General features: G+C 42.7%; 1 protein-coding gene across 4 annotated transcripts; it reads left to right on the top strand.

Moving 5' to 3' along the window:
- The first annotated feature begins 8925 nt into the window (after positions 1-8925).
- Positions 8926-25478, top strand: ZNF354C (zinc finger protein 354C). 4 transcript variants are annotated; one of them, XM_047731037.1, is made up of 5 exons: positions 8926-9244; positions 10600-10766; positions 15950-16076; positions 16538-16633; positions 20985-25478. In XM_047731037.1, exons 2-5 carry the CDS (start codon positions 10659-10661, stop codon positions 22397-22399), a joined length of 1746 nt encoding a protein of 581 aa, XP_047586993.1. In that variant the 5' UTR covers positions 8926-9244; positions 10600-10658; the 3' UTR covers positions 22400-25478. The 4 variants fall into 4 exon arrangements, with proteins under 4 accessions (XP_047586993.1, XP_047586995.1, XP_047586994.1 ...); XM_047731039.1 differs by having other exon boundaries at positions 10680-10766; positions 15930-16076; positions 16535-16633; XM_047731038.1 differs by having other exon boundaries at positions 10680-10766; positions 16535-16633.
- The last annotated feature ends 2442 nt before the right edge of the window (positions 25479-27920 follow it).

Raw genomic sequence — 27920 nt, forward strand, 5'->3', positions numbered from 1 at the left:
TCAACTGGAGTGGGCAAGCACTTAAGGACTAAACTACCTATTTTATTAAAAAAAGGGGGGGGGGACTAGTTTCTTTTTCCTTGTCAAAGAGTTAAAAAAAAATAACCTCAGAAAAGGTACTATTGGGGGTAGGGACTGAGCTGAAGCCAAAAATCATTGAATTCAATGTTTGCTTCCTGGGACCAACTAATCAGTTTTACTGTTCCAGACTCATGAGGAGCAGACTTTTCTGAGTCATGTAATCTTCCACTGCAGTGCCTCTTTCCTCACAACCATTCTTTTAAATTCTCTAGTTTCTAGGAAAATTTCTAGGAAAACATAACTTCCCTGTCTTTGTCCAGTTAGGTTGCCATGATAAAATACCACAGCCTGGGTGGGTTCTCAACTACTGAAATTTAATTTCTTACAGTTCTGGAGGCCAGGAAGTCCAAGATCATGGCACCTACATGGGTGTGTTTGTTCTTGTGAGGATCCTCTTCCTGGTTCCTAGCCAGCGCCTTCTTGGATCCTCACATGGTGGAAGGGGCGAGGGAGCTCTGAGGCCTCTTAGGAGGACACTAATCAAATTCATGAGGCTCCATCCTCATTATAGTCACTTCCCAAAGGCCCCACCTCCTAATACTATCACCTCTGGGGTTAGGGTTTCAACAAGAATTTTGAAGGGGCACATGTTTAGATCATCATACCTCCCAGTAACAGTATAGTCCTAAAAATAATCCCCCCAAATAAATCTGAATAAAGTTACACAAAGAAAATATCAGGCCCAGTTATTTTTACATTGAGGTCTCTCAAACTTGCAGGTGACAGGCTATTTGATTCTGATGTGGGATCATCCAGAGGTGATTGTGTGCAAGCACAATGATTCCAATATGATCCGGTACCAAGATCTGACAAGGAAAGTACAAGAAAGAAAAAAAAAAAAAAAACACAGGCCCGTATCATCCAGGAACAAAAATTAAAAATCCTACTAAACAAAGCAAATGTAATCCAGCAGTACCTCAGCATAGTTCATACATCATGATAAATGGAAATTTTTCATGAGAATGGGTGGGTTACTTAGCATTAGGAAACTTACAGTTGCTGTGTACTACTGGAACAGGTTAAAGGTACAAAATCCATACCTTCATCTCAGGGCTGACAAAGCAACCAAAACACTCAGCACCCATTCATTGTAAAAACTTAGTAAGCAGTGGAAAGTTTACTTAGCCTGGTAAAAGGGTATTTACCAAAAACCTGCAGTAAAAAAATGTTAAACTATTAGAAGTAGTCATATGACAGGAGCAGTATAGAAAAATAACAAATTATTCAATAATGAATAATGGCTCTGAGAAAAACATTTCATCCACATAGAAGAAAAGTTGGATGCCTACCCTCACCACAAAAAGAATTCTGTGAAAGACAAAATTGTATACCTTTTGGAAGAAGATGTAAAGAATAACTTTATGACCTCACAATAAGGAAGGATTTTTTTTTTTTAAAGACCATCATCTTTATTTTTTTTTTTAAAAGATTTTATTTATTTATTTGACAGATCACAAGCAGGCAGAGAGGCAGGCAGAGAGAGAGAGAGGAGGAAGCAGGCTCCCTGCGGAGCAGAGAGCCCGATGTGGGGCTCGATCCCAGGACCCTGGGATCATGACCTGAGCCGAAGGCAGAGGCTTTAACCCACTGAGCCACCCAGGCGCCCCAAGGAAGGATTTTTTTAAAGCAGAATACAAATATGCCATGAAATCTTTTTCTATATTTGCTCACGTTAAAAAAAAACACCTGGTTATCAAAATATACGAAAATGGAATTGAAAAGACATAAAATAGATCTCTCCACAGTTTTTGACAAACACTTATTGTCTGGAAGGTTTAAATACTTTATACAAATCAACTTAAAAAAAGAAAAAGACAACCTTGTAGGAAAAAAAGTGTTCTGAATACATGACTACTTCTTTCACAGAAGAGGAAATAGAGATTTCTAAAAACATGAAAAGTGCTTAAAAATGGAAATTAGGATCACAGAGAGGATTTTATGAGATTTTATGACTTTTTAAATAGATCTTATTTTTTAATTTTTGTTTTGTTTTGTTTTGTTTTTTAGTAGGCTCTGTATCAATGTGGGGCTTGAACTCACAATTCCATGATCAAGAGTCACACACTTCATTGACTAAGCCAGCCAGGCACCCCAAATTTTATGATTTTTTTTTTTTAAGATGAGTAAAAATGAAGATGTGTGACATTACTGAGTTTTGGAACGTATGTGGAATAACTGGAATCCATTCTCCACTAGTGGGAGTGTAAATTGATATAGACCATTGGCATCCTGTAAAGTTGAACTTGTGCATGTCATCAAACACAGAAGTCCCACTCCTATGTACATATGATAGATAAATGTGTGTATATGAGTGGCAAGAGACATGTATAAAGATATTCTTAGTAGCACTGATCGTAGACACTGATGTTTGGAAGTAGTCTGAATGTCTGTTAATAGGAAAATGAATAATTTTGAAATATTAATAATGTAGAGCAGCAGTGAGAATAAGTGAACCAAAGCTATAAGCAAACTGATGAATTTAAAGACCTGTTGACTTTTCAAAAGTCATAGGAAACAACATATGGTATAATAACATGTTCTGCAATATTAAATTAATTTTAAGTGATTTATACATATAGTAAAGATACTAAAAATAGCAAGTGACTGAAAGATAAGATAGTCTAGCTATCTGTGGCAAATTTAATGGCTTAAAGCAACAATTTGTTAGTACTGTTGGTTCCCTATCTGGGTTCAGTTGGGCAGTTCCTACTTGGCGTCTCTAATGCATTTGCAGTCAGAAAGCAGCTGCCGCTTACCTGGGCTTGGTGTCCAGGGTGGCTGACACGAAATGCTGTCTGCTGCTGAGACCCCAGTTGGGCTTCGCACAGAAGGGCGCCTGCTCCTGACAGGCAGTGTCCCCAGAGCCAGCACCCTAAAGGATCTACATTGAAAGTGCCGATCTTAGAACTCAGCTTTGGAAGTCATAGGACATCAATTCTGTATTCTCTTGGTGAAAAATGGTTTATAGATGTGGTCCAGATTCAAGGGGAGAAGGTGATACAAGGATGTAAATAGCAGGGTTATGGTTCATCAAGACGATATTTGGAGACTAGCTACCATACAAACACACAATTCAGGATGGTGATTATCTCTGGCTGTGAGGCAAGGAAGTGACTTGGGGAGGAGCCTGGGGTTCCTCAGCTTGCCTGATGCCTGAGAGAGCCTGCCTTCCCAGGAGGAGGTTACCCAGGCCAGCCAGAATGAGGATCAGGAGGAAGGCCAATGTGTATATCAGTAAAAATGATTAAATAGAGTTTTTTGCCCCAACTCTATACTGGGTCATTTAAAGTAGGATAAAACAGATCTTACTGCCTGATCACCCTAGGTGAAGTGCACATCAAGTTTAAGAGGTTGTATTCAAGGGCCATTTCAAGGTCATAACTTAAAAAAAAAATCTATTTATTTTAGAAGAGAGTAAAGAGAGCAGAGGGAGGGGCAGAGTGAGAGGGAGAATCTCAAGCAGACTCCATGCTCAGCAAGGAGCCTGACTTGAGGCTCAATCCCCTGAGATCATGACCTGAGCTGAAACCCAGAGTCAGGTGGTCAACCAACTGTGCGCCCAAGGTCATAACATTCTTCTGGCCACTACTGAATTTAAACATGCCTCCTCAACAAAACTATGAACACCTCCCTTTCCTGTCTATACTTTCCCTTCCCATTCATCATCCTAGATCACCAGATGAAGAGAGATGGTTCCTATCCCAAGTCAGGAAACACATACTAAAGTAAAAAAATGTGCATAAGAGGAGTAGGCAGAAGAAAATACTATCCATTTTTATACCTTTCTAATGGGCCATTTTCAAAGCAAGCTGAAAAAGGAATATGTTCTACTTTTTATAATAGAATTGACATGCCTGATACATTGAATTTATAGTGTTCATAGTAATTAAATTATTTAAAATGTCCACCTTCCAGGTGGGTAGGGCCCTTCTCTTACCAAACCCATTTTCTCATGAAATGAATAGGCCCATTTCTTTTCCCCTAGACTGTCCCCTCCATTGGCTTTGTCCAGTGTTTTCCGCATGGTTAGGTTTATGCTGTGCTTTTTTGGTAAGAAAACTACCAAAGCAATATTGTATTCTCAGTTCATGGTCTTATCACATTGGGAGTCTTGTGATGTTGCTAATTTTAGCCTCACCTTGGTTGAGGTTGTGTCTGCCTGGTTTCCCACTCTAAAGTCACTGTTTTTGTCTTCACAGTCATTAGTATCTTGACAGGTGATCCGATTAGTGTATGCATGTACACCTGTACTAGAAAATCTCACCTCCGTCAGTTTTAGCATCTATAGATGACACTGGCTTTATTATCATCACAATGGTTTCCACATAGAGATCTCATAATACCGTCATTTCTTATACCTTTATTAATTGGCCTTCCACTTTAGGCAAGTGTTTTATCTTCTGTTTTTATGACTGGAAGCATGGTTTCTTATTTTATTTAATGGACTGTAATCTGCTAATATCTTTGTGTATGTTGATGCTGAAATTGTCCCAGACTTGGCCTCGAGAGCCCCTGCAAGCTCGTTTCTGTGTCCTTTCTGTCACAGGCTTGAGTCCGTATCTAAAATCTCTAAGTTGTGTAAACCTACTTCTGTCTGTGTAGCAACATATGATTTCTTGACTGGATGACTTAGGGGTTGGAGGAGGAATTGTGGGGTCAAAAACATTTGGGGGGGATTTTCTCTCTTTTCTTGCAGGATCTTCTGTTTCCTCCTCTTGCTACTTTCCCCCTTGATACATGGCTTCCACATCGCTGTCTTTCCATTAACAATATTCTCCGCATAAAGCATTAACTTTCTGTGGATGTCTCCTCACCTCCTGCATGTATTTTTTTTTTAAAAACTGCAGTAAAATATTTTTAAGACTTGTCACTATAACCATGTTTAAGTGTACAATTTAGCGATATTGAGGATATTCACAATATTTTGTAACCATCACCACAATCTATTTCCAGAAACTTTCATCACCTCAAGCAGAAGCTCCACACCCATTAAGCAGTAATTCCCCCATACTCCCTGCTGCCAGCCCCGGTCACCTCTTATTCTCCTTGTGCCTCTCTGAATTTGCTTATTTTAGATTACGTAAGTTGAATCATATGTTTATCCTGTGTCTGGCTGATTTCACTTAGCATAATGTCTTCAGGGTTCATCCACATTATAGCAGGTGTCAGGGTATCCTTCCTTTTTAAGGCTAAGTAGTGTTCCATTGTAAATATCCATCCCATTTTATTTATCCATTTATGTGCTGATGGACATTTGGGTCGTTTGCACATTTTGGTGATCTGGAACAATGCTTCTGTGAACATTTGTGTACAAGTGTTTGTGTGGACATTTCTCTTGGGTAGATACTTAAGAGTGGAATTGTGGAGTCATATGAGGAGTAATTATAGCCAAACTCTTGGCCACTGTGGTTGCACCATTTTACATTGCCATCAGCAACGTGCGAAGGTTCCACTTCCAATACGGGTGGTTCTACATCTCTGCCAACACTTGGTATTTTCTGGCTTCCTTCCGTAATAGTCACACTCAAAGGTGTGAAGTGGTGTCTCATGCTGGTCATAATTTGCATTGCCCTGATGACTAGTGGTGTAGAAGCTCTCTTTTATAAGATTTTTGCCCATTTTTATATCTTTTGTTGAGAAATGTTCTGTTCAAATCCTTTGCCCATGCTTGGAATAGACTGTTCTGTTGTCGAGTTATAGGAGTTGTTTAAATATCCTGCATGTACTCTGAAGCACTTATATTCCATTCCCTTCTACACCTGTACAGTTTTGCTGTTTTCACACACACAGTGTACTTTCTCTTCCTGGTGGTGGTTTTATACCCATTTTAGGAACACTACTGCCTCTTTCACTACTACCTCTTTCCTCTGCCGTATCCTTTGTTGTTTTTCCAAAGGCTGTGATGAGAGTTTCGGTTTTATACCATCATCACCACCTCATCTACCCAAAGAAACATCTCGGTTATCTTCCCAAACAACTACACATCATGTCTTCCCCATTTTTATTTCTCTCTATCTTTAAGTGCCTACTGTGTGCCATTGTGCTCAAGACAGAACACACCCACTGCCATGCCTGTGGCAAGAGGTCTAAAAGCTGCTCTGTAATAATCACCATTTGCTTCATGATCTCTGTTTCAGTGGAAAGACATGGGCTCAGTTGGAAGAGCATGCAGCTCTTGATCTCAGGGTCATGAGTTCAAGTCCCATGTTAGGAGTGGAGCCTACTTAAAGATATGAGCAAAAGAAAACAAGCTGGCAAGATTTCAATTTCTTTTAAGCAAATTATATACAATAAAATATTGTATACAAAAAAATGTAGGTTTTCATGACTCCATAAATTTATAGGGTTGTAATGGAATTACCCTTTGGACCCCCCTGTTCCAACACCATCTTGCTCAAGCATCTCTTTGCTTGGGTCACTTGGGTTATTTTTCCTAAATATTTGCAATCCCTTTTGAATGTTCTAATACACTTTAAACTTCCATGGGAGTTTATATAAGGCAAGAAGATATGAATACTTTATGGCACGTTTCTTTGAGAACATTCAGGTTCACAGTAGAATCTGGGTGGCATTTTCCACAGTATACCCCATGTTCCCAAGTCCAGCGGGTCCAGTGGGCTCTATTCCACATTGTCCAGGGACAGACCATGGACTTCTAAGCTAGCCCCAGTCTCTCAGCTGTTTCCTTTGACCCTTTGGTTAACTCTCAGCATGGCAGTCAAAGTCATCACTTAGAAATGGACATCAGAGGATGGACAAGGGAGACCCAGAGTCCTGAGGCCTCTGCCCTGCCTGCCGCTGGGATGCTGCAGGAGGCTCTTGGTCATGTTGCAAGAAGGAATTCAAGGAGAGATGGGACACGCAGTTGAGCGGTGTAAGTGGGAAAGTTTATTTGAGTGAGAGTATGCTCCTCACAGCAGGGGAGCACAAGGGGAAGCTGGGTTCGGGTCTCTACATCTTTTACTGACAGTTCTTAACTAAGGGTGGAATATGTATTACTTGGGGAGGGGATTTCTTGGGAACAGGGTTTCTCGCCTTTTCTCCCTTACCTGATCAGAGTCTCCAGCCTTCTTTGTCTTGGGCCTGTCTGCTTTGATTCGGCTTCCTGTGGCTTTGTTTTGGGTACTGCTATCCAGACAGGTTTCTAACACCCCCCAATAGCTGACCCTGACTTGCCCCCCCCCCCCGGTTTGCTGACATCTGGCAGCCTATTAACCGCTAAGTAACTGCCTACTCTAACATCTCCACTGCTCAGAACATTCTCTTCCAGAGTAAGATCCAGTGACCATGACCACTAAGAGTCTGCACATTCTAGTCCTCTTGCCTCTGATCTCGCCTGTACTTCTTTCTGCCTGCTTCCTTAATGTGTCTTCAGCAGGCCAGAAGTGCTCCCATCTCTGGGCATTTGCTTTTCAGCCTGCCAGAAAGCCTTCCCACAGATCCTTAACTGGGCTTACTATCTCTCTGCAGATCTTTCTTCAATGTCACCTTCTCAGTAGGACGTTTCTTAAACACTTTGTATAAGTAACAGTAACCCCCCCCCCAACTAGGGTTACTGTTCCCCCTTTCCTGTTCTCATTAGCGCTCATCACTCCCTAAAAACATACCATTTATTATTCTAGTTTATCATCTTTCTTCCCTCTCCTTCTGGAGAATTTAAGCTGCACGAATGCAGAGGTTTTGAGAGTTTTGTTTAACGTGTATTTCTGGCATCTAGAACAATGCCAGGAGCAAGAGAGGTGTTGAAGATTTTTATTGTTGTTGAATGAGTGAATAGTGGAATCTTATACAGTAGTGATAATGGATGAACTTCGCATGTATCAAGATAGGTGAATCTAAAAGTTGTCAAAGAGTGATCTCTCAGGCTAAGTTCCCCCTTCACCAAACAAAGACTTAGAGTTTCAGCTCCTCCAGATATGGAATCTTAAACCAGCCAACCAGGAGCTGGGTGATCATCATTAGTTAGGTAATCTGCCTGATAAATCTTTGCCATCTTCTGTAGGTAAACTAACCTTGTAATAAGCAATCCACTTTTTGCCTAAAATACTTTCCTTGTTCCTGCTCCCTTCTGCCTATAAAAGGGTTGCATGTAGTACTTCTTGGAGTTCCTTCCTACCTGCTAGGATGCTACCTGGTTCAAGAATCACTGAATAAAGCAGTAAGATCTTTAAAATACACTCATTTGATTTTTTTTTTTTTTTTCCAAACAGCGGTCAAGTTGAGCATATGTCACAGCAGATTCTATCTATATAAAGATCAAAATCCTTGCAAAAATAAACACTTATTGTGGAATATAATACCATCAAGCTAAGCAAGGTAAATGCTTAGCACAATTTAGACAAATGACAGGAGAGCATTGCGGACAGGGCTTCAGAAATTCTGCTCAAATACCTTTTTAAGCAAAGTGTTGGGTATGTGGGTATTGGTTTCTTAAACTGTAGCTATGCATTCATCACCTTCTGAGTATGGTAGGCATTAAAATAAAAATTATCGTAACTACCTGGTGGGGGGCCATGGCGCACGGATCCTTCTAAAGGCGTCTAAATTCGGGTTTTGCTTTTTCAAATTACCTTGCCGGTCTAGCACAATAAGCCCCCGGGCGGATGCAGCCAGCCAGCACCGGGAGGAGACCGTCCGCTTTACTCGTCAGCGCACCCTCGCGCTGCCGCGGACCTCCTGAGGCGGAGGGTGGGGTGGCGGGGGGGGGGGGGGGGGGGGGGACGGACAGCGGGTCCCGTGACCTCGCAGTGGGAGGGAAAGGGCATTTCCCGGGGCTCGCCCGGCCGCCTTCTGGGAAATGTAGTCCGCGCGCGGCCGAGGCATGCCGGGAGTGGTAGTCCCGGGGCTTCGCGGGGTTGCGGGACAGCTCCAGGCCTTTCTCGGCCGGTGGCGGAGGCGACCCTGGCTGCTCCGTGGCGGCCTGTCTGGGGCGGAGATCTGCCCGAGGCCTCTTCCGCGCGGCGGTGGAGCCAGCGCCTGTACCCGGCTGGGTGGGGGGCGCGGTGCTGGGTTGGGGGGCGCGGAGACGCGCGGGGCCGCGCGCGGGCCCCGGGAGACGCGGCGCGGCCGGTGGGTCAGGGGCTAGTCCCCTCCGCCCCCGCGGCGGTGCGTTGCGGGCGTCGCAGGTCCGCGGGAGACGCGCGGGGAGGGAGCGCCCTGCCAGGTGAGCTGGAGCGTCCCCGGACTGCTGCGGGCGGGGGTCGGGGGTGGGGGGCTGTCTTCTCGGAGACCTCTCTGTGATGGAAAAACAATAGCTCGTGCCCGCCGAGCGCGAGCACGCGGTGTGCCCGGTGTGCCCGGCAGTGGGCCGGCGCCTTGGATGAATGAACTCATTTCATCCTTCGGGATTTATGCCCTGAAAAGTGGCTGCGCGCTGTCCCCAGTTTACAGACGGGAGAAACGGGCAGAGTGGCCTGCTAATTTGCCACATTTAGCGAGGGCCCTGGGCCCGAACAAGGAGTCCCTTCCTGCCCCTGTTACTTACCATTTTTGTTTCTTGGGCAGGTCGCTCCGACTCCCTAAATTCTCAGCCTCCCTGGCATCTGTAAAATAGGGTAGCAATACTTTTTAGAGTCCTGGTGAGGTTTAGAAAGAGTACATGCCAAGCACCCCGGATTCTGGTGCGGAGGTGTGCATCTTGGAGTGTCTGCGGTTACTCCTACAGCAGCTTTCCCAACCTGGCTGAGGTGCCCCAGCCCCAGATGACACCCCACACTAAGCTAGCCGAGCTCTCATGCCGGGTGCTGCTCCCCGAAGAGCCCTCAGGCAAACCCAGGCGGCCAGTGCCGGCAGCTGTGGCGGGGCCCTCCTCTGACACTGGTCTGGCTGTTCCAGGCACCCTTTTCCTGTATCCTCCCAGGGTGGGGTTTGTGTGTTAGCAGCAGGGCTGTTTCCACCTGGGTGCTCTCCCAGGAGACCCCTGTGGAATGTGATTAGGAGGGGCTGCCAAGCAACAATCTGGGGTGCATCCCTGCCAGAGGGAGCGTTTTAAACACATTCCTGTGGGTGCGGTAAGGTCGGGCCACAGGCAGGGGTGGGGGTGGGGCAAGGAAGGTTTGCAGGTTGTGTTATATCCGGGACCCATGCAGCACTCCAGGCAGAGGCCACTCAGGGAAAGCACCTGGGTGGGTCATGAGGCAGAGACAAGGCAGATGTGGACAAGTGCCTTTACTGTGGCTTTTTCTGGAAGGAAAGTGCTAGGTGGGGCAAGCTGACTGAGGATTGGCTGCCTGTGTTTGAAAGTGGCAGCCAGGGAAATTCATGTTCATTGTGGGTTTTACAGTGTGCACGGTTTAAGGCTTCTTAAGGCCTCCAGGTAGCTAGGGAAAGTTGCAGGCTGGTGAGTCACAGCTAGTAGACCTTAGGTGACAGTATAGCATCACCTTACAACAATTAGAATATCGTTAATACAGGGAGATGGAGATGGGTGAATTGTCTTAGAGCTTCATTGGCTTGGTAAGCATGCGTTTTACTTGGTCTGCATCTTTGATGTGCTGTGGCTTTGTTGGAACCCGGTAGACATTACGGGTGGTTGGAACTTCCTCTCTCCCAGCCATCCCTTCACACCAGAGTTCCTCATGACACCTGTTCCTCTCCAGACCTACCCTGTCAGCGGTCTGCACTCCCTCGACAGGAAAACTGAGAAGGAAAGAATGGCCATGGATTTGCTGCCCACTGAGGTGACAGTAAGTGAAGTTTGTCTTTTTCATAAATTGTTTTCTGGGTTTAGAGATGGTGGAGGTGTTTCCATTCTTTGTCTGGGTACTTTTCTCTCCAGAGAAAACTGGGGTGGTGGGGGGGAATCTAGAGCTTTGTAAGTTTTCCCCAGGATACAGGATTCATGGAGGGAGTGCTGAGGAATGTGCCTCCTCTGTCCCCAGGTCACTCTGAATTCACCCTAACCTCATTTGATGACCCAGGATTGAGTCAGCTCTGATTACACGCTTCTGGCTACAATAAACACTTGGTGTGCAGTATTGCATATTAGACGGTCTTTGTCCTCACAGAGGATATAGTCTCGCTTGGGGCAAAGACATGGAAGGAGCAAAGACACCCTCAGCGAACATTTGTTGAAAAACCGGCTATGCATGGGATGCTATGCAGAGCACAGGAGTCACAAAGAGGAAAGGCAGTATTTCTGTCTTCAGGGAGTTCTTGGCATTGACCTTAGGAAATGATTCAGTGTCCAAGAAGAGTCAGGAAAAGATCCTGGGTGTGGGGTCATTTCGAGCTGGTACTGAAGGCCAGGGCTGCTGGTGGTGGGCATCCCGGAAGGAGCCCAGCTGAGCTTGGGCCCCGAGGCCAGCCCTGGAGAGGACAGAGGGCTGGGAGTCCTATGTCAGGCATAGCTCTGATGGCATACTATCTATATGTCCTCCTTCTGGACCCAACTGATGTTTCTGTCTCTAAATCTTGTCCCCTGTCTCCCCTCTTGGGCTCTTCTTGCTCTTTGCCCTTTTGACATCCATTTTCATTACCTTAACCTTCTGAAGATCTTTCCCAAATCTCTGAGCAGATTTGGGAAACAGCCTGAGGGGCTGGAGCTTTTCCCTAAAGACACAGTCTGTCATTCCCAAACTTTTAGGGAGTTTTTCCCACATGGAGGTCACAGCTTTCCCCCAGTGCCAGCTCCTCTTCCTTCTGTGGATTTTCTGTTCTGCCATCCCCAAAGCCTCTGTTTTCACTGGCTGCTTTCCCCCAAAGTAGTGTTAGTTTACAGGTTACAAATGTGGACCCTGGAACTTGAGTTCCTAAGTTCATAACCAAGCTAGGGATGTGACCTTGGCAAGTTATTTTCCATGTGCATCATTTCCTCATTTGTAAGCAGAATTAATAAAATGGTCAAATTAATAAAATGATCAAACTTTGTTTGATCTGCTCAGGAGGACTGAATATTTTCATTTTACAGGTGAGGAAGCTGAGGCACGGAGAAGCAAATAACTTGACCAAGGTCTCCCAGCTAGCCTTGACCCCACATAAGGCCGCCTATACAGTTAACGTTAGGCTCCAAGAAAGTATACGTAAAATGCTGAGACCAGTGCATGGTGCATATTAATTCTCAGCAAATGCTGGCTCTTACTGCTGTTTTTTATCATCATAAACAGCAACAGCATTATTTTAGGACTGCCAAATTTGGTATGCCTCTTGCCACTAGGTTAGGCTTTGCTTTGATTCTCGAATGACAAGGAGATGGGTGTTTCAGGAAACCAGAATGTAAAGGGCAGCAAAACTCAGTGCAAAGCAATATCTAGCAATGACCGGGCTGCTCTCTGCCCAGAGGGAGGGCTCTTCACTGAGCTCTCCCATACCCATGAGCTTGGTCGTAGCTAAGGGAAGCTGGAGAGGAGGGTCTTTGGAACCCAGAGCCAGGTTTTTTCTTTTTTTGACCACTTATTTACTGAAAACCAAAGATTTGGAAGCAAACAGAATAAGATGATCATACGAAATACAGAGCATCAGTGCCTAAATGCTTCTCATCAGAAACAACAGTATGACATTTTATGTGAGAGAAAGAAAGAAAACTTCAACCCAGAATTCTATAACCAACAAAAGTAGCCTTTAAGAATGAAGAAGGAGGGAAGTTCTTCAGGGTGAAAGGAAATAATGCCAGATGGGAGCTCTCATCTTGGCAAGGAAGTGAAGAGCTTTAGAAATGGAGGCTATAAATATAAATATAGACATACTTTTCCCTCTCAGTTTCTTTAAAATGTCTACTATTGTTTAGAGCAAAAATATGCTGAATGATGGGGTTTATAATGTAGTGGGATACAGTGCATATGACAGCCGTGGATCTAGAGTACATTTGTGTCTGGACCGGAAAAGCTCTGTCTTTATCTCTGCATATGCCTGAGTGGATTATTTTTGACCCTGGGCACAATAAAGGCAGTGGATGTGTTGTTTAAGATCCCAGTGCCCCTGGCTAACCCCAGGGTCATCTTCTTCACTGACCGTTGACAGCTGGCCTACATGGTTTGACAAGCCTTCCTTGATACACAAAAGGCCCCTGCTCAGAGTTTCCCCTCCGAGCTCTCCCAAATCAAAATTCCTTCTATAAAATCCAAGGACACGGCCTCATCCGTGTGTGCAAATAAAGGGAGATTGCACATGGAACACCTCTCAGTCCTCCGGGGCCTCAGTGCACTCTGTATTGTTGCACTGTAGCCATTGCGTCCCTGAGTGTGCCTGGTGAGGTCTGGTGAGTCCTGTCAACTGCCCGAAGTGAGAGCATCTTTCTAACAAGGACAGCATGAGGAAGGGGTAGTGGAAATTCCCATATACTCGCACGGTTCTTGCATTCTATGTGAAATCAAATGTTACCCCAAACTAGACCATACACTAAGAAGGTATATTATAATTCTCAGAGCAACCACTACGAATGCAAAGGGGTAGAGCTGAAAACTCAATGCACAAACGACAATGAATCAAAAACATTTCAAAACAAATTCACACAGCCTGTTAAACAATGTAAGAGTACAGAGTAATAAACAAAAGATTTCTTTTCTGCCCCTCCACAAACATGAAAGAATAATGAGGGTGGCCAGCTGGTCGTAGTCCTCCAAATGTATCTGGATGGATGGATGGATGGATAGATAATTTTTCAACAACTATGGATTGTTTTGCAGCTCGACTTTTCATATGAATCAACAGTGTATCAAGGTCAAATTCCAAGATCTACCTCATTCTATTTAATTGTTGTATATATATACATATATATATATATAAACCATTTTATGGAATCAGGGTCCTATCATTTTCTTATCCATTTCTTCATTAATAGATTTATAGGTGGTCTTTAATTTTTCACCACTGTATTAGTTTCCTATTGCTCCTGTAACAACTTGCCACAAATACAGTGGCTTAAAACCACGTAAATGTCTTCTCCTGCAGTTCTGGAGGTCCAGAGGCTGAAATCAGTTTCACTGGCTTAAGGTCAAGTTCTTAGCATGGCTGGTTCTTTCTGGAAGTTCTCGGGGCAAATCTGTTTCCAGGCCTTGTTTGCATTTTTGGGTGGCAGCCTGCGTTCCTTGGCTTGGGGCCCTTTCATCCGTTTTCAAAGTGTATGACTTCAGTCTCTTTCTGTCCTCATGTCACTACCTTGTCCTCTTCTGACTGTGACTCCTCTGGGGTCCTAACAGGGATCACTGTGATTACACTGGATCCACCTGGAGAATCAGGCTCTTCCCATCTCAAAATCCCTAAGGGGAGTCTGGGTTGGCCCAGTCAGTTAAGTGTCTGACTCTTGAGCTCAGCCCAGATCATGATCCTGGGGTTATGAGTTCAAGCCTCAGACTGGGCTCCACGCTAGGCATGGAACCAACTTAAAAAAAAAAAAAAAAAAAAAAAAAAAAGATTTTCAGAGTCCTTTTATTTTTTTATTAAAAAAAAATTTTTTTTAAATAAAAAACAGAAAGCACAAGTAGAGGGTGGGGTGGTGGATGGGCAGAGGGAGAGGGAGAATCTTTTTTTTTTTTTTTTAAAGATTTTATTTATTTATTTGACAGAGGGAGAGAGATCACAAGTAGGCAGAGCAGCAGGCAGAGAGAGAGAGAGAGAGGGAAGCAGGCTCCCTGCTGAGCAGAGAGCCCAATGTGGGGCTCGATCCCAGGACCCCGAGACCATGACCCCAGCTGAAGGCAGAGGCTCAACGCACTGAGCCACCCAGGTGCCCCGAGAGGGAGAAGCTTAAGGAGACTCCCTGCTCAGCATAGAGCCTGACATGGGGCTTGATGTCAGTGATCCTGAGATCATGACCTGAGCTGAGATCAAGAGTCAGACACTTAACCAACTGAGCCACCCAGGTGCCCCCAGAGTCCTTTTAGTCATATATATATATATATATATATATATATAGTGATATAGTGTTCACAGGTTCGTTACTCAGCCTACCACAACTGTTGGCATGTAAGTAGAGTTCCAGTGAACATCCTTGAACAAATATCCAGTTGTGTGAGAATTTCTTATAGTCGAATCCTAAAAGTAGAATCCCAAGGTCAAAATGTATCATTTTCCGTGTGTTCCAGCCCTTTCATACAAGAGTTGACCTCTGGCCAAGCTCTGCTTTGGGGTATAATGGGGTTCTTTTGCAAGAACTTCCTTCTCTCACAGTTCCCTTTGGCACCTGTGTAGGCTTGCAGGTCCTTTGCGTCTTTTTGTCTCCATAGACTGTGGAAACCCGTGTGACAGTGTAGCTTAGAGGTCTGTCTGCCTGAATTCAGTTTCAATCTCCACCAGTTTCTAACAGGATTACCTTGGGAGGTGATACCACCTTTGGAGATGTTTCTTCATCTGCAAAATGATTTAATTATAACATCTTCTTAATAGGATTTCTCTGAAACTCAGCGAAGATACTGTGTACAAAGCTCCCGTCATTAGTCCCTAACATGCAAGTACCCAGTAAACAAGAACTAATGATATTCTTACAATTTGCTTTACGGCTCAGAAATTCCTTTTCATTTCTGTTCTGCTAATGGCATTTCCACAGTTTTATGGCCTTGCTCTAAGTGTATTCTGATCCGCCCCCCCTACCCCCCGCCCCGCTTTCATTTAATTTGGATTTTGAGTGAGAGGGAGGTGAATGTACGTGCTCAGTTACTCTGACAGGTCCCAGGCTGAGATTGAAATTCCCCATTGGCAGGGACTGCCTTTTCCCCCGCTACCCTCCCAGAAGGTGGCCCACCGTGGGTTCCCAGTAGACATTTGTGACCTAGTTGCTGAGTGGTCCCCAAAATAACATAAAAAGTTAAGGTGAAATACTTTGAATCCTGGGACATTTTCAGGATTGGTTGCTACACATCCCCACACCAGCCCTGTACCTACTGAGCAGTGGAGAAGCTGGTCCCACTGAGAAGGAATGGATTTCCCGTTGCAGGAGTCTGTGACATTCAGGGACGTGGCCGTGCTCTTCAGCCAGGACGAGTGGCTGCGCCTGGATGCCACACAGAGAACCCTGTACCGGGAGGTGATGCTGGAGAACTACGGCACCCTCGTCTCGCTGGGTAAGAAGGCTTGTCTATAAGGAAGAATCTGCTGGGGGGAGCCGCCTATTTGGGGTTCAGAGTCTGCAGCTTCTCCTCTGCCATGCCCCTGGGGAAGGACGAATCTCTGTGAAGTGGAAAGTGTGTGTTTGATGTCAGGCCGCCCTTCACGCTGTGCTCTTCTCCTTCCTCTCCCTTCCTCCTACCCTGCCTCCTGACCACTGTCCTCATCCAATTCCTGGGTCCCCATTTAGCATCTGAGAAACTTACAGGACTCCCATGTTAGAGACATTCATAGCTGGGGGCCCCCTATTGTTTCTGAACCGAGCCCTGCCTCCTGCTCCATCCCCTGAGAGCCGGGGACCCTCAGAAGCGCTGGTGCTGCCTGCTGTGCCTCCCCAGGCTCCCTTATCTGCACTGTGAGCTCTGGGGTTGCCCTTCAAGCGCCCCCGTTCCAACCCCGTTCCTTTCCTCACAAGCAGGGATTCCGTGCTCAACACCGAAGGTGATCTGCCAGTTGCAACAAGGAGAAGACCCCTGCCTCGTGGACAGGGAACTTCCTCAAGATGCCTCTCTAGGTGAGTAAGTGTCCAGGAAATGGGCTCAGGGCGTTTTGTACATGAGCCCACCATGAGGAAGCAGTGCTGGGAGAACTTGCCTGGAAACTATGAGCCAGGGCCTCCTGACTGGAGGCTCCGTGGTTGTGATGGTATTCTTGGCTCAAGAAAGCCCTTGTGTAGACCTCTTTCTTCTCCTCCTTAACACTCCACACATTCTCAACCTCTTTTCCTTTCCTGTGGCTTCCCTCACTCCCTTCTGCCATCTTGGCCTGTTGGCTTTCATGGCTTTCTTCCGATCTGCCTTTACATGCATTCATGCCTGGCAGATTTTAAGTACTTTACACCTTCTGTCTCGATTCTTTGTAATTTCTTTCACCAACCACATATTTCAGAGTTGTCGATGCTCCTGTGTCTCTGATTTCTTAGCTCAACATTTCCCTTTTATCTCCAGGGAGATTGGGCTCTCGTGTCCCACTGTTAGAGGCAACCAGCTCTTCTTGATCACTGTAGCCTTTCCAGCCCAGGGGTTGGCACACATTTCCTACAACGGCCCAGATGGTAAATAGTTTGGCTTGGGGACCTGGGGGCCTCTACTGCAACCCTTTAACTCCCCATCCATAATGCAGACGCAGTTAGAGATAGTGGTACGTGGATTGGTGTGGCGGCCTTCCAGCAACAGCAGCTGGAGTTGGTCCCAAGATCTGTAGTGTACACATCCTCTTCTAGCCCTGGCTAGTCTCGCTGGTCTTTATCCTAAAACTGTAGGTGGTTGGAGCTGGAGGATCACTTGAAGATGGTTAAGTTTAGATATCCCTCTTTATATTAGAAGAATCGGCACATCAGAGGTTATAAAACGTTTTGCTCACAGAGTCAAAGAGCTAAAAAGCAGTGACAGAAACCTAGATCACCTTTGTCATTTCTGTTGACCGTGTAACATGGATTTGCAATATTTTCCTTCTGTCTTTGTGATTTGGCCTTTAATCTATGATTCTTGCCTTTATGGGCTTTTTTTTTTTTTTATGGTCTCACAAATACTTTTCATCTTTATTAAAAGACATTTATCTCCAAAAAGTTAGTGAGTAGTACAGGATAGCACTTAAGATCTTGGTTTGAATTTAGACATTCCTAAGCTCCCGTTACCGATGCCACGGCTCCCAAGTGCTCTGTGCTACAGGAGAGTTACCCTCTCTGAGCCTTGTTCTCTTCTCCCAACCTCTGCTCCATCCACAGAGCAATCTTTTTGAAACTCAGGTGTATTAATCCTGTCCCTTAGAAGAACTCGTTGCTTCTCAGTTATGCAACCTTAAACCTACTTCATAGCCTGTTTCCATGTTGCTTTACAGGAATCCGTGATCCCTTCCATGCCAGTTCATGTTCCCCCCCAAACCTGCACACTCATTATGTTTGTGTGTCATTCCTTCTTGGATTACCACCTCCATCTTGTCCCCTGGGAACCCTCTTATCCTACAAGACCCACCTGTCCACCTGACCTGTAGGTTTTCCTTATTTCTCCTGCTTCCCAGTCACCATTCATTCCTCAGTCACTCGCATTCATATGCCACTTTCTCCATGTCTCAAATGCATCTGTGACAGCATCTTTCCTAGCGAATTACAGTTCCTTCCTTATTATTTATTTTCATAATTGGATTGTATATATTTAAGGAAGAGACCGGGTCTTTCTTTGAATTCTGTGCCTCTGGCATCAAATATCCTGCATTTGAATTTAATTGAGCTGCCTTGATGATGAAGTCAGTGCTGATTAGGCTCAAAATTAAAAACTCGGTGCAGCCTTGGGGCCCCTGGGTGGCTCAGTTGGTTAAGCATCTGCCTCCGGCTCAGATCATGATCCCAGGGTCCTAAGATCGAGTCCCACGTTGGGCTCCCCCTGCTGCTTCTCCCTGTCCCTTTGCCTACCTATCTCTCTCAGATTAATAAAGAAAATCTTTAAAAAAAAAAAAAAAAGACGACTATGGCAGCTGTATCATTGCTCAGCTTCCACTCTGTCCTCACTCTGGTCCAAGCTGCCCACTTTACCAGATATGATCACTTCGTCTTATTATTATCTGCCAAAGAGCGTATACAACACCTGTATTATTCTTCTGAGTTCCTCGGCCCATTGTTCAGGAACTCCGTGCTGGGCCTCATCCTGTTAAATAAAAATGTTAACGAATTCCGGCCTGGATTTCCTTCTTTACTCAGTAAGTGTCCCCTAAATAGGTTTACTTCCCCCGAGATGACTTTGCTCAGGTCTCATTTCTGACGCACAGGGTCCTCTTTTCTTGTTCTGCTGAAACCCATCCCCTCTTTATTATCCTCCTTCCTTCATAAAATCACTCCCCACTAATACTGTCGATGCTGGTATCTTGGTTCTCTGACCTTTAGACCTGAATTGTACATTTGAGGCTTCTCATGCCAAGGGGAAACGAGCCATTCCTGTCCAGTCATGTCTTTGTTTCATGTTATCCTTGCTGATTATTCAGTCTTTGTTCAATAAATGACTGATTAGGTTTCAGGAACCCAGCATGAGAGAAGACCTCATTTTTGAGGCCTTTCTTGATTTTTCCAACTCACTCTGCCCGTTCATCATCTTTTTATTTTTTTATTTTTTATTTTTTAAAGATTTTATTTATTTATTTGACAGAGAGCGATCACAATTAGGTGGAAAGGCAGGCAGAGAGAGAGGAGGAAGCAGGCTCCCTGCTGATGAGAGAGCCCGATGCTCGATTCCAGGACCCTGGGATCATGACCTGAGCTGAAGGCAGAGGCTTTAACCCACTGAGCCACCCAGGCGCCCCATGCATTATCTTTTTAATGTAAGACATTCTAATTGTGTACTTGCAGTGTGCACAGTAAGGGATGAGGAAATAACCGTAAGACGTATCCACTGTTCCCCCTGAATAAATACTTGAATTATTTTCAGGTTTCATATGCATATGTATTAGGAAAATGATAGAATATGTAAGTAAAGCATGTTGTAAAATTATGAAAAAGAGATGGCTAATTTAGGCTTTACTAGTTAAATTTCTTTAGAAAAACAAGATTAGAGTATTTTTATACAGATTTAGTGCCTGTATGTCTTCTTCCTCTTACTATTTGATTTTGATAAAATACATTTTATTACTAAAACTCAATGGGTTTTATTAACATACATAACCTAGTTATACTTTGTTTTATTATTTAAGTACATACAAAGACCTAGGTTGTTTTTTTTTTTTTTTTAAGATTTTATTTATTTGATAGATCACAAGTAGGCAGAGAGGCAAGCAGAGAGAGAGAGAGAGGGAGGAGGAAGCAGGCTCCCTGCCTAGCAGAGAGCCCGATGCGGGACTTGATCCCAGGACCCTGAGATCATGACCTGAGCTGAAGGCAGAGGCTTAACCCTCTGAGCCAACCAGGCAGCCCCAAAGACCTAGTTTTAATGTATTTTCAGTCAAGGATTGATTAAAAGAGAGCCAGATTTTAACCCACACTTCCTTAGAATCAGCTCAAACTAAACCCTTTCACTTACCATTCAGTCTGAGCTTGTGCCCTGGGTGTATTCCAGATCATTGGGACATATTGACTTATTTCATGCAGACTTTCATTCATGAGAGATTCCTACAGAGGTTAATCTTCTGGTTGCCACTTACTAGAAGATACAAATATATCTGTTTCTCCTCAGGATCAAATAGGAAGGAGAGAAGTGATGGCAGGGTGTCTCATGTCACAGACTATGATATGAAATCATATTCACATACAGATTTCACAAAACTTAAAACACTGCAGAGATTTTAAAATTAATGTGTATAAAATTTTGGCGAGAGCATGGCGGAAAACATAATAAAAGCTGCATGTGAATAGAAAGGAGAAAACGGGGCACCTGGCTGGCTCTGTTGGGGGAGCATGCGACTCTAGATCTCAGGGTTGTGAGTTAGAGCCCCACATTGGGTGTAGACATTACTAAAAAAAATAAGTAAACCTAAAAAGAGAAAATAAAGACAAGTTACCTGCTTCGTGGCTCCTTACACAGAGTAGGAAATAATTAACTGAAGTATCCTACGGTATCTAGCTGAAGCTTACGAGCTGACATTTTTCTGTAGCTTCATCCCTTCTGCTCAACCAGTTCTTATCTCTGCATTTACTTCTCTCAAGTTGCAAGTCTCTTCGTTTCCAGCATTCATTTGTCTGCTGTACCTTCCCAAACCACTCCTTCCCCTCTTCACCTCTCTTTCCATCTCGTCTGGTTTTTACCCAGATGCAAGCCCATATTTGAGATCAAAAGAGGTTTCAGAGCTCTTTTATATGTACTATTACCAATTTTTTCATTCCACTGATGCACGTCTGTCTCTCCCAGTAGAGGTGCCATCATTATGCTTCTGACTCATTCCAGGTCTCAAGGCTCAGATGGAAATGGAAGCCTTGCCTCCCAGACAAGGCATTTCTAGAGAAGAAACATCTCAGGGAATAATAAAGAAGAGGTCCATTAAGTGTGGTCACTGGGACACCAATTTTGGACAGACGTTTGAATTTGAGAGCAGGATGGGACAGGAGCAGCAGAAGAAATCTCTTAGGCAAATGGTGACCTCCCACAAAAAAACCGTGAGTGGAGAAGTAAAGCAGACAAGTTTTGAATTGGGGAAAGGCTTACTTATAAATAGAACTCTTGTTACACAGCAGAGTGTTCCTATAGAAAAGATACCTAATATCTATTACACCTTTGGGAAAGATTTTAAACAGAATTTTGACCTAATGAGATGCTTCCAGATTTATCCAGGAGAAAAACCTCATATTTGTCGTGAATGTGGGAAAAGCTTCACCCAGCGTCTCCATCTGATTGAACACCAGAGAATTCACACTGGTGAGAAACCCTACAGATGTGATGAGTGCGGGAAAACCTTTAGCCACAGATCCTCCCTTCTTGCCCATCAGAGAATCCACACGGGAGAAAAACCTTACAAATGTAATGAATGTGAGAAAGCGTTCAGCAGCAGTTCAACCCTGATCAAGCATCTGAGGGTACACACAGGAGAGAAACCCTATCGCTGCAAGGAATGTGGAAAAGCCTTCAGTCAGTGTTCAACCCTCACCGTACATCAGAGAATTCATACCGGTGAGAAACTCTATAAATGTGCCGAATGTGAGAAGGCCTTCAATTGTAGAGCAAAACTTCATAGACACCAAAGAATCCACACCGGGGAGAAACCCTATAAATGCAGTGAATGTGGGAAAGGTTACAGCCAGTTTGCATCCCTGGCTGAACACCAAAGGCTTCATACTGGGGAGCAGCTGTGTAAGTGCCTGGAATGCGGGAGAACCTTCACACGCATCTCAACCCTTCTCGAACACCAGCGAATTCATACTGGCCAGAAACCCTATCAATGTAACGAGTGTGGGAAAACCTTCAACCAGTATTCCTCCTTCAACGAACATCGTAAAATTCACACCGGGGAAAAGCTCTATACTTGTGGAGAATGTGGGAAAGCCTTTGGTTGCAAATCCAACCTGTACAGGCATCAGAGAATTCACACGGGAGAGAAGCCCTACCAGTGTAATCAATGTGGGAAGGCCTTCAGCCAGTATTCATTCCTCACTGAACACGAGAGAATCCATACCGGGGAGAAACTCTACAAGTGTATGGAGTGTGGGAAGGCCTACAGTTACAGATCAAACCTGTGCAGACACAAGAAAGTTCACACAAAAGAAAAACTCTATAAATGGAAGGACTATGGGAAGCCATTTATTTACAGTTCTTCCCTTACTCAGTATCAGAGATTCCTTAGAGCAGATAAGCCCGGTGAAGTTTAATTCTTCTCTCAAATAATTCAAGACTCCTTATTGGAGAATAATAAATAGGGCACACATTCTGGATTAGATTTTTTTTTTTAACTGATGGAGAAAATATACTAGTTCCCACTACGTCATGGTGAAATTGATCAGTGGGATTATGAAGAGCACTGATTTGTCGAATTTTCCAAGTACCATTAAATGCTAATAAGGTTTCTAAAAACATAGACATTTTTTTTTTAGTTCATGGAAAAAAACATAAAAGGCCTAACCAAAAAAAAAAAAACATGAAAATAATGGAATATACATTTTGTTTCTTTAAAGTTTATTCACTTTCTAAGCACAAGCTTCGATATGAATTTTCTTTTAAATTAGTCATTGAGTTAATGTGAATAAGTGTGAGCCTGTATTTACTAAAATGGCAAGCAAGCATAGGACATGCTCTCTTCCATAAAGAAAAATTCAAGGTAAAAAGGAATTCTTTAAATTCAAATTTTCATGTGGAAATAATCACTTTTTATGAACTGCCTCAGCAGCAGGTTGTATATATAAATATATGTACGTGGACAAAGGACATACAGACATATATATACATAAACATATAGCTTTAGAGTACATGTATATTTTTTCCAAAAGTCCCTGATGATTAAAAAATGTGGTTTTGTTAATTTAGAATTTAGTTTGGGAAATTAAAAATTTGCCCAAATGGGATCTCTTTTCCTTTTCCTTATATATTTCTTAATTGGACATGATTTGACACTCCCAAATAGAGTTCTAGGATAGTATTCTTGAAAGTGTAGTGAACTAAAGCAAGGGAGACTGTCAGGCAAATACTCTCTTACCTGTTGCAGAAGGTACCTATTTGCAGAATCTGACTCTACGCCTGGTAGCTCATTAGAGCCAGGAGGAATTTTCACTTAGTTTATGTATAGCCTTTTATTTTATTAATGAAATTGAGCTTATTGGTCAGAGTCAAGGCTAGAATCTTAAGTTTTCAGCTCTGGTTTTCTATGGTAATTGTAGATACAAATTATAATCATTGGTTTCCAACCTCAAGGCCCGAGAGTACTATTCACTATTTGTTTTGTAAACTGATTGGGCATAATTGCAGTAATTTAATCAGTTTTATTTCTTTGTTTGCCAGGATCCCCCTAACTGCAGTCTCAGTCTTGTTCTTTCTTTTTCTCCTGTCTTCCTAATTATACCTGCTTTTATAATAACTGTACATAAATCCTCAGTCAACTGAGGTCCAGATGGTGAAATTACTTTTGGGGTTTTCATGTAGAAGGCTGCCTTTTCATTTGTTTTTTGTTATACTCATCTTCTAGGAATCCTTTTGTGTAAAGTGATATGTGAATATTTTGAATATTATTGTTAAACATTCTAGTCTTCAGTTAAAATTGGCTTTCCAAACATTTTCCATATTTTTAACATACATTGCATTTTACCCTGGGCCCACTTCCAGGGTAAAATTATTTTATGTCTCACTTTCACCATTGGTATCCTTTAAAAAAGTGTTTTAATAAAAGGAGCTAGAGCCTTCTGTCTGAGAAAGGTTTTAGAATTAAATGCAGGCATTCAGCATAGCATATTTCTTGACCTGCCTTAGCTCACTTGAAAATATCTTTTTATATATTTAAGTATATTTACAAGGACATAAACTTTTAAAAAGACCTCAGTGTTTAACACTGGACAGAGCCATTTGCAAGATATTCTAGAGAAGAACATTTGGTTACCCAATAGCAATGAGAATGCTTAGTACCCAGATTTTGGTTTCTAAATGCTGTTCCCCACTAAAAGGAACCTGGGCTCATTGGAATAATGGCTTATTCTATATATGGAGCAGGGAAAAATAGAAGATGTGTCTGGGGTATCTTCTTATGAAACAAAACAAAAAGATAGCACTTCAAGAATAAGCACTCAAAGGCTAATGTCAGAAGGACATGGGAGCCAACTTGAAGGTGCTCTCACTGGTCAAATTTCAGATAATTTAAACATCAAATATAACAGTCACTGTAATTAGTTATAACATGCTAAGTAAAAATGAGACCATAATGGAAAAGTAAAAGGAAAGCTCTCTATAAGCTAAACTGAAGAATGCCATCTTTTAACTGGAATGAGAGTTTCAGAAAAATCACCATTTTATAATCCTTCATGTAATTAAACTAGGCAAATTCAATGGCTGATAAGCCCATTAGGTGAAAAAATATTTAAGGAACATTATATGGTGTCAAAGGTCACAGATACCAATTACAAATCTAATAGATCTGGAGAAACCGAGTTTTGCTACTAGTGGGACAGTCTGACGTGATGTGGCTCCTGATGAGATGCCTTATGAGGTGCACATGATAATCTGTGATGTATTCTTCCCAAGAATGTTTGATGAAAATCTAATTAAACCTCTTATCCAGATTTATGTTCCTATTTATAAGAAAGACAAGAGATAGAGGAACAAGCTGAATTCCATGAAGAGGAAATAGACAAACCCAAAGTTTGAGACTTTGTACAAGACAACTGGTCTAGACTCTTCAAAAAGCCAATGTAGTAGAACAAAAAAGAGACTTCTAGATTAAGACCACTCAAAAGTCATAAGCGAGGTGTGATCCTTAGTTGGCTTCTGATTCAGAAAAATTAGAGCAACTATAAAAGACATTTGGGAGGGGATACTTGGGGAAGTATGAGGATGGAATGGGTTTTAGATAATGTCATATGTTTAATTTTCCTGGAAGTGATGATAGTATTGAGGTATTTAGGATGATGCCCTTATTCTTAGGAGATGCATGTAAAAGTTTTCAAGTTTGAAAAGTCATGATGTCTGCAGCACATTTTCAGGTAAGTACATAAAAAATTAGGTGTTGTGAAAAATTAGTCAACTTTGTGGAGGATATAGAGATGTTCATTGGTTATCCTTTACATTTTTCCATATGTTTATAATTTTAATAAAAAAAATCGAGGCAAAAAGTGATTGCATAATGTGATGAATATGAAGCTTCCACTCAAAATTTTTCCTTTGTACTCACGTAAGTTTCCTGTTTGACAGTTTATCTCCTGGGGATGTAATCATTGGAAATAAAATAATTTTTGGTTTGTTCTTATTCCACTTTATTTTTCTTTTCTTTTCTTTTTTTTTAAATTTATTTTTTATTTTTATTTTTTATAAACATATATTTTTATCCCCAGGGGTACAGGTCTGTGAATCACCAGGTTTACACACTTCACAGCACTCATCCCAGCACATACCCTCCCCAGTGTCCATAACCCCACTCCCCTCTCCCAACCCCCCTCCCCCCTGCAACCCTCAGTTTGTTTTGTGAGACTACGAGTCACTTATGGTTTGTCTCCCTCCCAATCCCATCTTGTTTCATTTATTCTTCTCCTACCCCCTTAACCCCCCATGTTGCATCTCCACTTCCTCATATCAGGGAGATCATATGATAGTTGTCTTTCTCCGATTGACTTACTTCACTAAGCATGATACCCTCTAGTTCCATCCACGTCGTTGCAAATGGCAAGATTTCATTTCTTTTGATGGCTGCATAGTATTCCATTGTGTATATATACCACGTCTTCTTTATCCATTCATCTGTTGATGGACATCTAGGTTCTTTCCATAGTTTGGCTATTGTAGACATTGCTGCTATAAACATTCGGGTGCATGTGCCCCTTCAGATCACTACATTTGTATCTTTAAGATAAATACCCAGTAGTGCAATTACTGGGTCATAGGGTAGTTCTATTTTCAACATTTTGAGGAACCTCCATGCTGTTTTCCAGAGTGGTTGCACCAGCTTGCATTCCCACCAACAGTGTAGGAGGGTTCCCCTTTCTCCGCATCCTCGCCAGCATCTGTCATTTCCTGACTTGTTAATTTTAGCCATTCTGACTGGTGTGAGGTGATATCTCATGGTGGTTTTGATTTGTATTTCCCTGATGCTGAGTGATATGGAGCACTTTTTCATGTGTCTGTTGGCCATCTGGATGTCTTCTTTGCAGAAATGTCTGTTCATGTCCTCTGCCCATTTCTTGATTGGATTATTTGTTCTTTGGGTGTTGAGTTTGCTAATCTCTTTTTAGATTTTGGACACTAGCCCTTTATCTGATATGTCGTTTGCAAATATCTTCTCCCATTCTGTCAGTTGTCTTTTGGTTTTGTTAACTGTTTCCTTTGCTGTGCAAAAGCTTTTGATCTTGATAAAATCCCAATAGTTCATTTTTGCCCTTGCTTCCCTTGCCTTTGGCGATGTTCCTAGGAAGATGTTGCTGTGGCTGAGGTTGAAGAGGTTGCTGCCTGTGTTCTCAAGGATTTTGATGGATTCCTTTCTCACATTGAGGTCCTTCATCCATTTTGAGTCTATTTTCGTGTGTGGTGTAAGGAAATGGTCCAATTTCATTTTTCTGCATGTGGCTGTCCAATTTTCCCAACACCATTTATTGAAGAGGCTGTCTCTTCCATTGGACATTCTTTCCTGCTTTGTCAAAGATTAGTTGACCATAGAGTTGAGGGTCTATTTCTGGGCTCTCTATTCTGTTCCATTGATCTATGTGTCTGTTTTTGTGCCAGTACCATGCTGTCTTGATGATGACAGCTTTGTAATAGAGCTTGAAGTCCGGAATTGTGATGCCACCAACTTTGGTTTTCTTTTTCAATATTCCTTTGGCTATTCGAGGTCTTTTCTGGTTCCATATAAATTTTAGGATTATTTATCCCATTTCTTTGGAAAAAAAAAAAAAGGATGGTATTTTGATAGGAATTGCATTAAATGTGTAGATTGCTTTAGGTAGCATAGACATTTTCACAATATTTATTCTTCCAATCCAGGAGTATGGAACATTTTTCCATTTCTTTGTGTCTTCCTCAATTTCTTTCATGAGTACTTTATAGTTTTCTGAGTATAGATTCTTAGCATCTTTGTTTAGTACTTTATAGTTTTCTGAGTATAGATTCTTAGCCTCTTTGATACCTCTAGGAAGATATTCCTAGGTATCTTATAGTTTTGGGTGCAATTGTAAATGGGATTGACTCCTTAATTTCTCTTTCTTCTGTCTTGTTGTTGGTGTAGAGAAATGCAACTGATTTCTGTGCATTGATTTTATATCCTGACACTTTACTGAATTCCTGTACAAGTTCTAGCAGTTTTGGAGTGGAGTCTTTTGGGTTTTCCACATACAATATCATATCATCTGCGAAGAGTGATAGTTTGACTTCTTCTTTACCAATTTGGATGCCTTTAATTTCCTTTTTTTGTCTGATTGCTGAGGTTAGGACTTCTAGTACTATGTTGAATAGCAGTGGTGATAATGGACATCCCTGCTGTGTTCCTGACCTTAGCAGAAAAGCTTTCAGTTTTTCTCCATTGAGAATGATATTTGCAGTGGGTTTTTCATAGATGGCTTTGATAATATTGAGGTATTTGCCCTCTATCCCTGCACTTTGAAGAGTTTTGAACTAGAGAAGAATGTATATTCTGTTGCTTTGGGATGAAATGTTCTGAATATATCTGTGATGTCCATCTGGTCCAGTGTGTCATTTAAGGCCTTTATT

This window comes from Lutra lutra, chromosome 5 (assembly GCF_902655055.1).
Source record: "Lutra lutra chromosome 5, mLutLut1.2, whole genome shotgun sequence".
In the NCBI taxonomy this organism is placed as follows: domain Eukaryota; kingdom Metazoa; phylum Chordata; class Mammalia; order Carnivora; family Mustelidae; genus Lutra; species Lutra lutra.

Excerpts from the sequence above, each read along its gene's own strand:
- ZNF354C (XM_047731037.1), top strand. The coding sequence starts at position 10,659 with ATGACACCTGTTCCTCTCCAGACCTACCCTGTCAGCGGTCTGCACTCC. Across the intron at positions 10,767-15,949 it reads TGCTGCCCACTGAGGTGACA|GAGTCTGTGACATTCAGGGA; the intron begins GTAAGTGAAGTT and ends TTCCCGTTGCAG. Across the intron at positions 16,077-16,537 it reads CGGCACCCTCGTCTCGCTGG|GGATTCCGTGCTCAACACCG; the intron begins GTAAGAAGGCTT and ends CCTCACAAGCAG.